The sequence below is a fragment of the Dermacentor albipictus genome, unplaced genomic scaffold, assembly GCF_038994185.2.
Source record: "Dermacentor albipictus isolate Rhodes 1998 colony unplaced genomic scaffold, USDA_Dalb.pri_finalv2 scaffold_19, whole genome shotgun sequence".
NCBI lineage: Eukaryota > Metazoa > Arthropoda > Arachnida > Ixodida > Ixodidae > Dermacentor > Dermacentor albipictus.
In genome coordinates, this window is record NW_027225573.1 from 2,350,397 (window position 1) to 2,364,369 (window position 13,973).

Here is a 13,973-nt window from a genome sequence, read left to right on the forward strand (position 1 = left end):
ATCGTCTTGAATTTCCATCTCCTGCCTTCTCCGTGTTTTTACTGTTTATTTTGCTGTAACCCTTATGCAGATCCTGTATGCATCTTCCTTTTGATGCCGTTTATATCTCTAGGAGGATATCATCCTTTCAGTGCGTGACCTCTCCCCCCTTTTCCCATGCCTCCCCTGAGTGACCTTAAGGGTATTTAGAACAGAAAAGTAAATAATGTTAAATAACAAAGAGGTGATCCGGGTAATCTGCGCCACAAGGAGTTGAAAAAAAGCATTCCGTTGATGTCAATGAATGAACAACTTTTGAAGGTACCTAATCACTATCGAGAAGGTATTAAACATGAGGAAGATACACAGAGTCAATGGTAGTTCCGTATAATGGTGCTCACCATTTATTTATCGCTGTAGAAGTCATTTGTGCAAGGTATGTTTCGGCATATTTTTATGAAGACTATGTTCACTGTGCACGATTCTTATAGCGTTCTGTGGTTGTTACTTTCCCATTGGCTTAACGTTATGTGGTGCGAAAAAAAGAAATATTTGCAATTTAAAGGCTTTTCTTCAGGCCACAAGGTGCATAACGCCTTGATCCGGATCACATCTGATGTAGGGCTGCCTGATTAGCCTGTCATGCGCCATATGACTTCAGTGAGGGTGCCCTTTATGTTTGGGACGGTGGTTTCCTGTAGTTCGCCAACTTTCTCCAGCGTTGGGTTTTCTCCTGGAAAAGAGAAAATTTTATTTCCCCTACATGAGCGCACACTAGTCCCCTGCACATGTCGTCATTTACTATCCGACGCGCACGTCTGTTGCACGTAAAACGCATTTATAAAATTTCCCCGCATATGCAATTTTCTCATTCCATCAGACATACAGCAGCTGAGATTAGTTAAATGTGTTCGCACTTTACAGGAAATAAGCCACTGCCACTAATGGAAAATTGCATAATAATAACATCTATCTGGTTCTAGTTTCGAATACCTTACCTGCAAACAAATTTAAGTCCGAGGTAACAGAAAAAAAAAAAAAATTCGCGCAAGACTGTTCTTGCGAAGTCGTTCTCCGACAACTGTTAGGTACTTTTTCTGTGTGATGCCAGTATATTGAGGACAAGTGTTGTGTTGGCGTTTCACTCTAAGTGGAGACGCGTGTTTGCTGAAGAGGCAATAGGATGAAACGCTGTATGTACTCCGGCGAACTCGAAACAAAATAAGGCTCAGAAGCTTAAAAAAAAAATCACGGAGCAACTCAACTCACGATGACTGTCGATGGTAATGCGATTAGCATTCGATCAATGTAGCGACACACCACATTTCTCAAGCGACGTTCATTTAATATCTGTAGTGGTCATTTTGAGACTTCCGTAGTTTCGGCTATATGCGAGATATTCTAGTAATGACCCACTTTGCTATGCCACTCGCTTGCCAAGGACGCTCGTGAGCATGGCGGCATGACGAAGACTGCATGATGCCGAAGCAGCGACGACAATGGAATGACGAGAGAGAAGTGACGTCAGTGGAGCGACAAAGGCAGTATTACGACGACGGTATGACAAAAGTAGAGATGACGGATTTTAAATGATGACGACATTATAACGATGACAGTGGGACGAGGGTGACATCAGGACAATGGGATCGCAAAGAATTACGACGACGTTGGCACGATAACGGCAACCGAATGACGAAGCTGGAATGAGGGCGATGGCACGAGTGCGTTGGTATGACCATAGATCCGTGATAGAGACTGTCTGACAGTGACGCAAGAACGGCGATGGCATGAAAATGGCAGCATAACCACGACGGATGACGACAGCGTAGTTGCGATAGAATGGCGAAGAAAGAAGAACGTCGATGTACTGACGAAGGCGGTATAAGAACGACGGCATGAGACAATGGAATGACGTTATTGAAGTGAGTACGACGGTAAAACCACTGTATGACTATGTCGCCATCACTAATGTTATGGCAACAAATGTGAGTCAAGGATGCTGTGACGACGATGAAAAGACCGCGGCAACATCACGACGGCGGCCTCGCAGCCAATGCATGTCAAAGACTACATCATCACAAGCAATGTCTGTTTCTCTCAATAATCCAGCTCAAGGACTAGACTTATGGTATATGTAGCAAGTTATTTCTGAAAATTCTATGACACATAAAAATTATCACCTTGTATAGCCATTGTAGAACTCGCACTCCCAAAGCGTTAGGCTCCATCACATCAGCCGGCCATTGGACAACTTACACGGCCACTGGATAAATTTATCCAGCGGCCTTGCAACTTCGTTCACTTGCTTACACATTTGAGCGGGTGGTGATGAGTTCGCACTCTGAATTTGTTGTTATACTGGTAGAAGTGAAATGTCCTCAACGCCCGCATGCACCAATGTTAAATGCTCATTTTCCACTTTTGAATGTTTTTTCTCGCTCGGCCTAAGCTTCTTGCTTGCCCGCGAAAAAGGGTGTAGCACAGCCTGGAGTTCCAGCATTAGAACTGCTATCAATTTAGGTGCTCTACGACGCGTCTGTACGCAATCATCATCATCATCATCACCAGCAGCAGCAGCAGCAGCAGCAGCAGCAGCAGCAGCAGCAGCAGCAGCAGCAGTAGCAGCCTGGTTACGCCCACTGCCGGGCAAAGGCCTCTCCCATGCTTCTCCAACTACCCCGGTCATGTACTAATTGTGTGTCCCTGCAAACATCTTAATCCCATCCGCCAACCTAACTTTCTGCCGTCCCCTGCTACGCTTCCCTTCCATTGGAATCCAGTCGGTAACCCTTAATGACCATCGGTTATCTTCCCTCCTCATTACATGTCCTGCCCATGCCCATTTTTTTTTCTTCAACTAAGATGTCACTAACTCGCGTTTGTTCCCTCACCCAATCTGCTCTTTTCTTATCCCTTAACGTTACACCTATCATTCTTCTTTCCATAGCTCGTTGCGTCGTCCTCAATTTGAGTAGAACTCTTTTCGTAAGCCTTCAGGTTTCTGCGCCGTAGGTGAGTACTGGTAAGACACAGAGCTCTATTGTATACTTTTCTCTTGAGGGATAATGGCAACCTGGTGTTCATGATCTGAGAATGCCTGCCAAACGCACCCCAGCCCATTCTTATTCTTCTGATTATTTCCGTCTCATGATCCGGATCCGCCGTCACTACATGCCCTAAGTAGGTGTATTCCTTTACGACTTCCAGTGATTCGCTGCCTATTGTAAACTGCTGTTCTCTGCCGAGACTGTTAAACATTACTTTAGTTTTCTACAGATTAATTTTTAGACCCACTCTTCTGCTTTGCCTCTCCAGGTCAGTGAGCATGCATTGCAATTGGTCCCCTGAGTTACTAAGCAAGGCAATATCATCAGCGAATCGCAAGTTACTAAGGTATTCTAAATTAACTTTTATCCCCAATTCTTCCCAGTCCAGGTCTCTGAATACCTCCTGTAAACACGCTGTGAATAGCATTGGAGAGATCGTATCTCCCTGCCTGACGCCTTTCTTTAGTGGGATTTTGTTGCTTGCTTTATGGAGGACTACGCTGGCTGTGGAGCCGCTATAGATATCTTTCAGTATTTTTACATACGGCTCGTCTATACCCTGATTCCGTAAATGCCTTCATGACTGCTGAGGTTTCGACAGAATCAAACGCTTTCTCGTAATCAATGAAAGCTATATGTAAGGGTTGGTTATATTCCGCACATTTCTCTTAACCTGATTGTTAGTGTGAATATGGTCTATTGTTGAGTAGCCTTTACGGAATCCTGCCTGGTCCTTTGGTTGACGGAAGTCTAAGGTGTTCCTGATTCTATTTGCGATTATCGTAGTAAATACTTTCTATGCAACAGACAGTAAGCTGATCGGTCTATAATTTTTTCAAGTATTTGGCGTCCCCTTTCTTATGCATTAGGATTATGTGAGCGTTTTTCCAAGATTCCGGTACGCTCGAGGTCATGAGGCATTGCGTATACAGGGGTGGCCAGTTTTTCTTGAACAATCTGCCCACCATCCTTCAACAAATATGCTGTTACCTGTTCCTCCCCAGCTGCCTTCCCCCTTTGCATAGCTCCCAAGGCTTTCTTACTTCTTTACGGAATACAAATTCTTTATTGATATTGTCATCCGACCCCATTGCCTTTTTCGGACTGTATGAAGGTAGCTCCACCACTTCTGCCTCTTTGTTTATAACGATGCAGGGCATCGCTTATTCGGTGTCTCTGCGCCTCTTCTCATACTTCTTGAGCATCTTTATGTGAAATATACTCTTATACTGCAGTGGACGAGGAGCTCGTGCTCCACGTCATTCTTGTCTCTTGCAACGAGAAACGAACTTTTCCAGTGCATCGCCAACTTTTCTTTGTGGGTAGCAGGATTATATTTCAGTTGTCGAGTACCACCTCGCGATTATATAACTTTCTTCTATTTTTTTTTTCGCCGCGTACAGATTCTCGTGCATCTCTTCAAGCCTCTGCCTCATTCAAACGCATACACATGGGTGGTCCTCAAACATGCTTGCAATTCTGTCGTTGACCATACATCTTGTAGGATAGCTAACGACCCGCTCACAGCTCTCAATTGCAACATTTCAAAGGGTGGAAACCACAAGCTCGAGTGAGGTACTTTTATGAGCGTGAATAACAGCACTAGTGGATATCGATACCAATCATCCGATTTTTCATAACATAACGTTGTCAAAAGCTGCTTTATTGATATCAGCCGACGAATCTCTCTGATCATATCTCAAGTGATGTTCGATCCACGATCGCTAAGAATTTCTTTGGGGACACCAAACTAAGAGAACATCTCAATAAGCACTTAACCCACCTCGACCATATCAATGGCGTACAGCGCCACTACATCCGGATATCTTGTCATGTAAACCAGTGTGGGAACGTACGGTTTTCCTTATCTAGGCGGCCCGGATATGGGTTCAATGATACGTATTATCACTGTTTGAAAGAAGATTTTTATTGTCGACATATTTCCCAATGGAGTCTTTCCGAACTTCCCTTTGGTACCATCCGTTGACATGGAGATGCATGAATTGACATATACTTCTTCACATTGCTCTGGAGGCTAAGCCAGAAGAACTATTTTGTAATCCTTTTCCCTGCGCTCTTAGCTCCTTGATATCTTGCCAAAATGTAACCATTCCCTTGGCATATAAGAGCACCTGGCAATGTTTTCACATTATTAGCTCCAGCGTTTCTCTCCCAGAGTTGAATGTACGTATGTACTGTATTCAGTACAAAAGACTGTCTCGCAGGATTAACTGATAGGTTTTCAGACTTTTCTTTCTGTCGCATATTGGCGGCTGAACGAGCAAGCGCAGGCGTGGCTGACAAAGTGTTACCGCCAATGAATCGCAGCTCGCGGCACAATCGGCCTGCCTTGTAGTCAATTGGCAAGCGTTCCATAGTTGCATTGAATACGTATATACGTTTATTCAGAAAGGGATCACTTCTTAGCCTGTTCTGTGGAAGGGGTTGAGAGGAAGGAATTAAAGCAGGACACTATACTGTGACGAAGGTGGGAAGTACGGAAGACTAGTATCAAGCAGGGAGTACAAAGCTGGCGGCGAGACAGATTGGTATTTGAGATCCACAATTCTGACCTTCTACAACTGTTGCTAGCTGAATATAGTTTAACGTTTGGAACGCGCTATCAGTTGCCTTGACTGCTGAATGAGCAAGAGACCGTCAGAGACATATTCAAGGTAGTCAGCAACAGCCTAACGATTTTAAGGTGCATTATCAGAAATTGCGCGAGTAGTCAACACAATACACAGGCTTGTTTCAGATGTTTAACAGACCATTAGGCCGGCTACTGCTTCTACGAGAATTCCATGTGACAAATTCTGTAGAGAAAAAGGCCACATCGAAAAATATTGCCTGCCAAAATTTCATAGTTCCACCCAACAGACGAAGCATTATTGAGATGGCACATGATTAGAAAACTATAACAAGCTATAAACTGCTGTAAACATTCGCTTACTAACAAGCATGTTGTCATGCAGACACAGAAAAACACGAACACATCTCACTTGGTGACGGCGACGAGCAAAACGAGAACAAGGTAAAAGCAGGAGCCAACATTTTGAAAAGTGGACATGTCTTTTTCAACGCGACGAGCAAAACGCCCTTGAAAAAGACAAGTCCACTTGTCGAAACGCCGGGTCCCGCTCTTACCTCGTTCTCGTTTTGCTCGTCGTCCTGACCTGAATTTTCATCTCCCACCTTCCCCATGTTTACCCTTGATGACCGCACACACTCGCTGTCAGAAAGCTGGTGTGGTGAAGAGCGGCAGCAGCAGCGAGCGAATTCCTCTTCGTGCTGCCTCTCACTTGAACGCTAACTAGGTGCGCAATAACACAGCACAGACGAAACCATCAGCTATCTCCGGCCGGCTAGCCTTCGAATCCGGCGCAGATTTTTCCCAAGATAGGATGCGCACCGCCACTCTCAGCCACTGCAGCTGGAGAAGAGGAGATCCGCATTAATCTACCCCTTTCCGCGCCCCTCCCTTGGCGCGCTTGAGAAGACGGCGTGAAATCTCCCCGCCTTCCTCTCGTGCGAGCGCGAGAAGACCACGCCGCATCAAGCCACCATGCGGAACATCACGGCAACGCCGATGCCAACGACGATGGTGGAAATTCGCCTGGAATGTTCATATAATATATAACATCAATAAACAGTCGAAAGCATATAAGAAATAAAAGAAATCACTCCCAAGCACTCCGTACAGAGGCTTAACCAGCGAAGCTGAAACGTGCGGCACCGGTGTTTATCACTGGGTTAATCCCGACGGTTCATTAAACGACGGCTTGGTAGGCTGCAAGTGCTTGCGCTCGGCTGCACGGGCCTTTTCTTGTGCCTGGGCTGCAGCATCGGCATGGCGTAGACGAGCTCATTCCCGATTCTGCTCGCGGCATTGCTGTTCGAAAGCTGCCTGCTCCTAAGGAGTAGGTATGTCGGGTGGCCTACCCATTTCGGAGCCGGAGAGAAACTGCTGCGCGCACGCTCAGCTGCGACGGAGAACAACGACGTCACTACTGGCGCAGCTAATCGAACACCACCTTGATAGCACAAGGCCTTGTCACTCCGATCCATGACGCAGTGTTAACTGGCCCGACTGCCATAAAATAGAATGGGGATGCTCCCGAGTAGGCAAAAGTGATTTCGACATCACCGCTTTCATCCCGCCAGCCTTGTCAATGGAAATTTCGGGCCAGGTAGCGTGACGTCATGGATCGGAATAAACAGGTCTTGTGCTATCTAAGTGGTATTCGTTACTCGCGCACCTCTCTTACTCTATTTTTTTTTCACGCATGCGCATGGCTTGCGCCGGAGAAGTTTTCGGCTTACAGACGATCGACAAACGGACGGACGGACGAATCGGCTAGTCACATGCACCTTCGCTGCAAAAACAAGGAAGCCATCACCTTAGAAGAGAACCATGAAACCATTAGTAAGCAGCAAAGTGGCCTCGTTACCGTGTTCCACTCAGGAGTGGAAATAACAACCACATCTGGGATAGTCGTGACAGTGTGGCATTCTGATCAGTCACTCAAAATGGAAGTCGGCTCTGGCGCTGCGTTCTCTATAGTAAGTGGAGAGGATTTCACTCTTCTATGGCCTGATAACCCAATGTTGCACTATGTAGATGGTCGGGAGTATGTTTATATATACTAGGTTCCACGCTCATTAACGTTTGTTTGAACAATAAGCAACATTCACCATTTGTCATATCTCATGGAGTTGGAGCCAGTTTCCCAGGAAAAAATTGACTCGAAAGAGCCGTGAACACCCAAGCACTTCTTATTAGTTGTGAATGCGGAAGCCTTAGAGGGAAGCTGAAAAACTTTTCGAAAAAAATGAGTTCTCTACGGCGTTCTACAGTTTTGAGTCCCCTGAACACGAATATCTGGTTCAAAAAGGGCGGAAACAAGCGCAAGCGGCTGTTTTCTCATGAAAACGCGCACCAGCGCCTCAGGGTATCGCGCGAACGCCGCTGTTGCCCGTGATTGGTCGGGGCCGCTGTGACGTCATTCGCGGCAGTCGCCGGTCGGCGCCGCCGTTTCAGAGCGTAGCACGCTGTTCTGTTCTGGGGCCGAATCTGATAACGGTTCGGAATTCAAGCCGTTCGCTTCGCCGCTTACGTCATTAGATGTGCCACTCCCAAGCCGGCGGTGGAAGAAGGGGAGTACGCGACCAATAGATGAGAGGGTGCCACCTCTGAAGTGTACGTCATTATATGACGAGCTAATCGAGGAATTGCAGAATGTTTCTGCTTGCTAAATAAATGTAAAATATAAATTAAATATCATACGCCAAGTTTTGAAGTATAAACTTATGGTGCCGGGCGTTTACGCAATGCAGAAGTAATTTATTAATGTCATTCTTTTTTATTGTCAGCCAACAGGCGGTGTCGCTAGCGTAGATGAGTTGGCCACGGAGTTGGCAGAGCGCAGCGCTATGTCGTCTGCTACCAGGAGCTCGCACGATGCATGCAACAGGAACGCACTGCCAGCACTTCTCAAGTAGATAGCGCGACAAAACTGTGAACTGGTTCTTAGGGACACCTTTACCAGCCGACTATATCAATTTTTCTTCTTTTTTCGCCCTTCGTCATCGGCTCGGACATGACTCGCTCGCCGCCGCGCTGCCGCTATCCTTGCGATCTGCCCCACGGCGCGTCGCGTGATAGAAGCAATGGAACTTAAATCGAACTTTCAATAGAATAAGCGCCAAAAGTGACGGCACACAAGAAGAAATACAGACAGGACAAGGCGCTATACTTGCAACTCAAGTAAGTAGCGTTGCAAGTAGCGCCTTGTCCTGTCTGTATTTCTTCTTGTGTGCCGTCACTTTTGGCGCTTTTTCTATTGAAAGCTATGCACCAACTAGCCCCACAACGTGTTTTACTGCAGTACCTTAAATCAAACATTACGGTATACGGCCTGCCTGCGCGAAGTCAAATCGAAGAGTGTGGTGCTGACGGTGCGCGCTGTGCCGTGAAATTGAGAAACAAAGTATGGCACTCCCGAGCTAGAGAAAAAAGGGCAGCCAAATAAGAGAGCTCCACAATACCTTCCCGTCCTGACTGTATAGTTTTATCAGCAGAACGAAGGAAGCGCTGAACCAGCCTAGGTTGAACCCTTCTGACTGCTGAACGGCGATCTGCGAGCTATTCACACTGGCGATAGCACTGGGAATTCGATCTCACCATGCAAATATCTCCTTGGCATTGACTTTGAAGTTGAGGTCACGGCAAAGGTGACCCAGCCCTTCAACCGGCCAACACAGTAATTGCGAGAGCAACTTTGTGGGTAATGCCGGCAGCAGAGATCTAGGCAATTCCGATGAATGCTTCGCGTCCAACTGAGCTCTGGGAGCTGCAGGTCGGTGGCGATGAACCGCAGCGCGCAATATTCCTTCCTCTGCGTGGAATGGCCACTCGTACGCTTGCACCCGAGTTTCCTCCATTCGATAGCTTAGCCTGCAAAAGGTCTACTTAGAAAGCCGGCAAGGGCGGTGCAAGTCATTATCCGTCACTTCTTCGGACGCGTATCGCATTTCCAGCCGTGGTCGACACCGAAAGAGCAACGCCAAGCAGACGACTAAGGCAAGTAATGGCCTCCGAAGCAACCAACGCACGCGCGCGCGATGCCCGCGTGTCTCCGGGGACGCGCGACCGGCGCGCGCGGCCAGGGTCACAAGCCAACAGCCAAGCCACAGCAACGGAACCCAAAGCGGACTACCCCTTCGCCGGTTCCTGCGACCGGTTCGCTTTGAAGATGATTGACAGATGCGTGACGTATTCGAAAATTGCGATACCGCCCCGCTGCCTCTTACGACCTGTGACGTAATCAAAATTTTGGCCAATCAGGTGAGGCCAAAGGAACGGTTCCCCAACCGAACCATTATAAGATTCGGCCCCTGGCTTCATAGCTGAGTTGTAAGCATTATGGAACGTTCTCGCTGTCTCGGACAGCTTGTATTTTCGCCGTACATATTCGAACCGACAGCCGATACGGAAAACGATGGCGGCAACGGCGGCAACGACGATGTTGAGTGTGCCAAAAGCGAGAGCGATGTGTGCACCTTCTCGCGCGTTGGAAATCTTAGCTGGTACGCATGTTTTTTTTTTTTTTTCATGTAGCTGCACGTTCCAATGACGGGAGAAAAAATGCACTAAAGTGTCACTGGGAACTTGCTGCTGAAAGGATGCCGAAGCACTAACTTCTCATTAGATTGTAAACACGGGTGCAATTCCGCGATGTCCAGCAACTTTCCGCTGCTTGTCTAAAGTCCCGTGATTTTTTGAGTGTTGATACACGATCGCGAACATAAGTGCCGCGTTTCAAAGCGCGCACATGCAGTGCTGCGAGGCACAGTCATGGAAGTTGCTTATCATACACATACAGAGATGGCCAGAGGTATTATATGTGCAATATTCATACTATGGTTCGACGACTTTGCGATTGCGGCTCAATCAAGAATCGGTATGCGTGCTCCATGCTAGTGTTGACATAAAGATATTAGGCAGTTTTAGCACCGCCGTGTGGTAAACACGATAACTGCAACCGTACGTCGAATGTCACTAGGCAAGCCTATACTCCATTTCATACCTCAGGTGCAACGCTGTGGAAGCTACGCACGAAGTCCGGTCACCAAAATTTATTACTGCGCGCGTTTCCGTCTATGCTTCGCAGGGTGCCAGGGCGTTTGCTCGCGCGAGCATGCACGTGAAGCTGCCGCGACGGGCTGCAATTAAAAAATGGCGAATGGATGGATGGATGCGAAACTTTAATGGCGAAAACAAAATTTTTTTAAAAGAAGTGTTAGCAGCCGTATAAGTACAGTCGCCCAAATCTTTACCTGGTGTGCGGGAGCGGCGACTTTTCCGGGCGTCAGCGCCGTATGACGCGGCGAGGCTGGAAACAGCCTAGTAGACGATGGGCCCAGCTGAGCGCGCTTTGTCCGCATGCGCTTAGCCTCAGACTGTTTCCAGCCTCGCCCCGTCAAACGGCGCTGACGCACGGAAATGTCGCCGCTCCCGCACACCAGTTAAAGATTTGGGCGACTGTACACGGATTGTTTCTATGGGTAAATTTTCTTTTTTTCATTCAGAACTGAGCTTCTATATGAAAAATTTTCTCAAAAATCGGGTCAAGAAACACCGAACTTTTTCTAAGTGCGAACGCAGCCACTGCAAGAAGTATCTCAAGCCTCCACAGCGTTGCACCTGATGTATGAAACGGAGTATAGCAACTCTAGCAACAACGCGTTTCCGCATTTGTCGTAAGGCCGCGGCTATCGCGGAAATGGTCCGAGCACAGCACAGTTGATTTCGTCGGCACGAACTTATCTCTCCTCACCGCACTGCGCTGCAAGCTTCTTGTCCTTCGGGAACCTGTGAAACACCACGTCGTATCGCCCGCCTGTGTTCGAGCAGCCGAATGCTGCACAGAACGAGGGTATGTTGGGCGCCCTTGGCTGTAGGCACTCATGCAGCACAGAGGGAAAGAACAGTTTACGAAAGTCGCAAAAGAAAACAAACGTGAGCGGCGGCGGCAAGTATCTCGTAGCGTCGTTCAGTAAAGCGCAGGACGGAAAGAGGCATGCCAGCACATTCCAGCACGCCGGTCCAGCAGCTCAGTCCCCGCGAGTGACGTCACTCTCGCCGGTTCTCTCCTCTAGCAACCACCTCACCCGGCGCTCCGGGAAGCGATGGGGGCGTGTCCGCGGGGGTGATTTAGAAAGCGATTTCCGACCCTTATACAGTGAAAGCTCGTTAATTCGAACTTCAATAATTCGAATTTATGGATAATTCGAACTGTACGATTTGGTCCGGCCAAGCTCCATAGAAGTCTATGTATGCAAAAGTCCGTTAATTCGAACGCGAGAAGGTTCCCTCACGGATAATTCGAACTACGCTTGCCTGGCACACGGCCAGAGAAACGCGCCTACTACCTACACACAAAGCTGTATTGCCTCCGAAACGGAGAGAACGGCGAGAGAAGGCAAAATCGGACAAAAATCTAACCGACGCGGGGTCAGCCAGAAGAAAGCAGCGGCGGCTGCCGCCTCTCCGTTTTACGTAACCTCGGAGACTTCTTGCACGTTGCGAATCTCGGAGGCTTTGCAAATCTTGTACAGCTGCTAATGATGTGCGGAGATGGCACGGCAAGCTCCAAAACACAGCGAATCAAGTACGTCGCAGCTGCGCTTGCAATCAAGAACCAACGAATTAGGGCCTTCGCTACCTTCACATGTTCAGCGTCTTTGTCTCGGCAGTCTTCATCGGTTGTGCACCTCTGTTTTCAGCTTAGGAGGTATCGGCCGTCGCGATTCATTGGGATGGTGTTAAGCCTCGGCTAACGTTCGTTTCGGTGGACATCGGTGGTGTGGCACAGTCGGACCCAGAGCTTCGACTTGAAGATGGCGTGTGCCCGCGGCACACGCCATCACTTTCTGACACGCCAAATTTCTGACATGCCCTACTGCTTCCAAATCGCAGTGTACTGTTGCCCTCCTTCACTTCCGTTAGTTCGAACTTTCGTTAATTCGAACTGAAGCGGCTTCCCCTTTCGGTTCGAATTAACGAGCTTTTACTGTATTAACAAAACGAAGAAAAAAATTTCGGAACCGTAAATTATTAGGTCTGTTCTTCCCAATCCCAGCAATTCACGGAAATTGAAAACCGTTTCAGCTTCCCTTCAATGTCTGATGGAACACCGCTTAGCGGTCCTTCGAGTTATGAACTCCTCGTGGGCAAGCGAGCGCGTTGAGATGCTTGGCTAGTTTTGAGTTGGCATTACCAAGGCGCATATAGAACGCAGGCGAGAGCTTGCGCGGTGAAGGGACGCGCGGATAACACAGGCTTCCGATAGCGATAGCGAGGGAGACCTGGCCGCTGCGATGCCCTCGCCCGTGCACTGCAGCAGCAGCTGTACTGTTTCACCAACTCAGCTCCGGCGAGGCCCGCTCCTGACGTGGCGTAGGAGCCAATGGGAATTTAGATGCCGTTTCACTGCTAGACACGCTAACTTTTTCGCTCAATGAGTCATTTGACACTTTCGCCACAAAACTAGGAATTACGCTGCATCGGCTGAACAAACGCACTGTAGCAACAACTGATCCTATGAAATTGCAGTTTTCTGCCAATTTTGATGAAGCGCTCAATGGGTATTGAGCTCACGGAAGACGTGACGCCAAAGTTTCTTAAGTGTTGTCAAGTGCCCTTTGTATTACGCGATGCAGTATGCCGAGTACTCTCCCCGCTGTGATTGTTGAAAGGTGCGGCAAGAGGTCGTTTTCGACGACGACCAAGGATGGCAGGTGACATAGACGTCAATTCAATCACACCGAAAGAAGACATACGGACATTGTTACATGGACATCATGGACATGGACCATCGTGTTATACTTTTGCACGATACATCTCTCGAACTAAAGGAAGTTCAGATGCTAAGTGTCCAGTAAAGAAATTCGCAGTTTCACCCGAAAGCCGAAGCATCGATTGCTATAGCAAATTAGTAGACAGCTATACAAAGTAAGGATAGTAGTTTTATCAGACGTGTAAACTTCGAAACTTTCGCTTACTAACTAAACAAGTAAGCTGTCAGGGCGCACAGGCAAACATGAGCACATCGCACTCGATGATCGCGCACACTTCATGTCAAAACGCTGGTGTGAGGAAGCGCAGCCGCAGCAGCGAGCGAAGTGACCTTCGTGCAATCTATCGTTTCCACGGAGAGTGGTAAGAAGACAGCACGCACGAAGTACGAGCTGTCTGCGGATCGCTTTCAAGATAGGGCGCGCGTGGCCGCGCAGCAAAGTAACGAGACGTTCATTTGAGGAATCGTCAAGCATTTGTGGGGAGACGCGAGTAAGAGTGGGCGCGAGAAAGAAAATCTGGGGGCTTTTTTAACGCAATAGCGTTAAGGAGCTCGTGTCGCAGAAAAGCCGGTGTCGTCGGCGTCG

The 13,973-nt window shown here is 48.0% G+C and overlaps 1 protein-coding gene across 1 annotated transcript in view; it reads right to left on the reverse strand.

Annotated features, from left to right (window-relative positions):
- Positions 1 to 369: 369 nt before the first annotated feature.
- The window catches only part of LOC139052112 (thiopurine S-methyltransferase-like), a 190,769-nt gene continuing 177,165 nt past the window's right edge, over positions 370 to 13,973 (reverse strand). Inside the window, exon 10 of the mRNA XM_070529211.1 lies at positions 370 to 712. Coding sequence (XP_070385312.1) covers positions 612 to 712 — 101 coding nt within the window. The 3' untranslated portion in view covers positions 370 to 611. The remainder of the gene's footprint in view (positions 713 to 13,973) is intronic.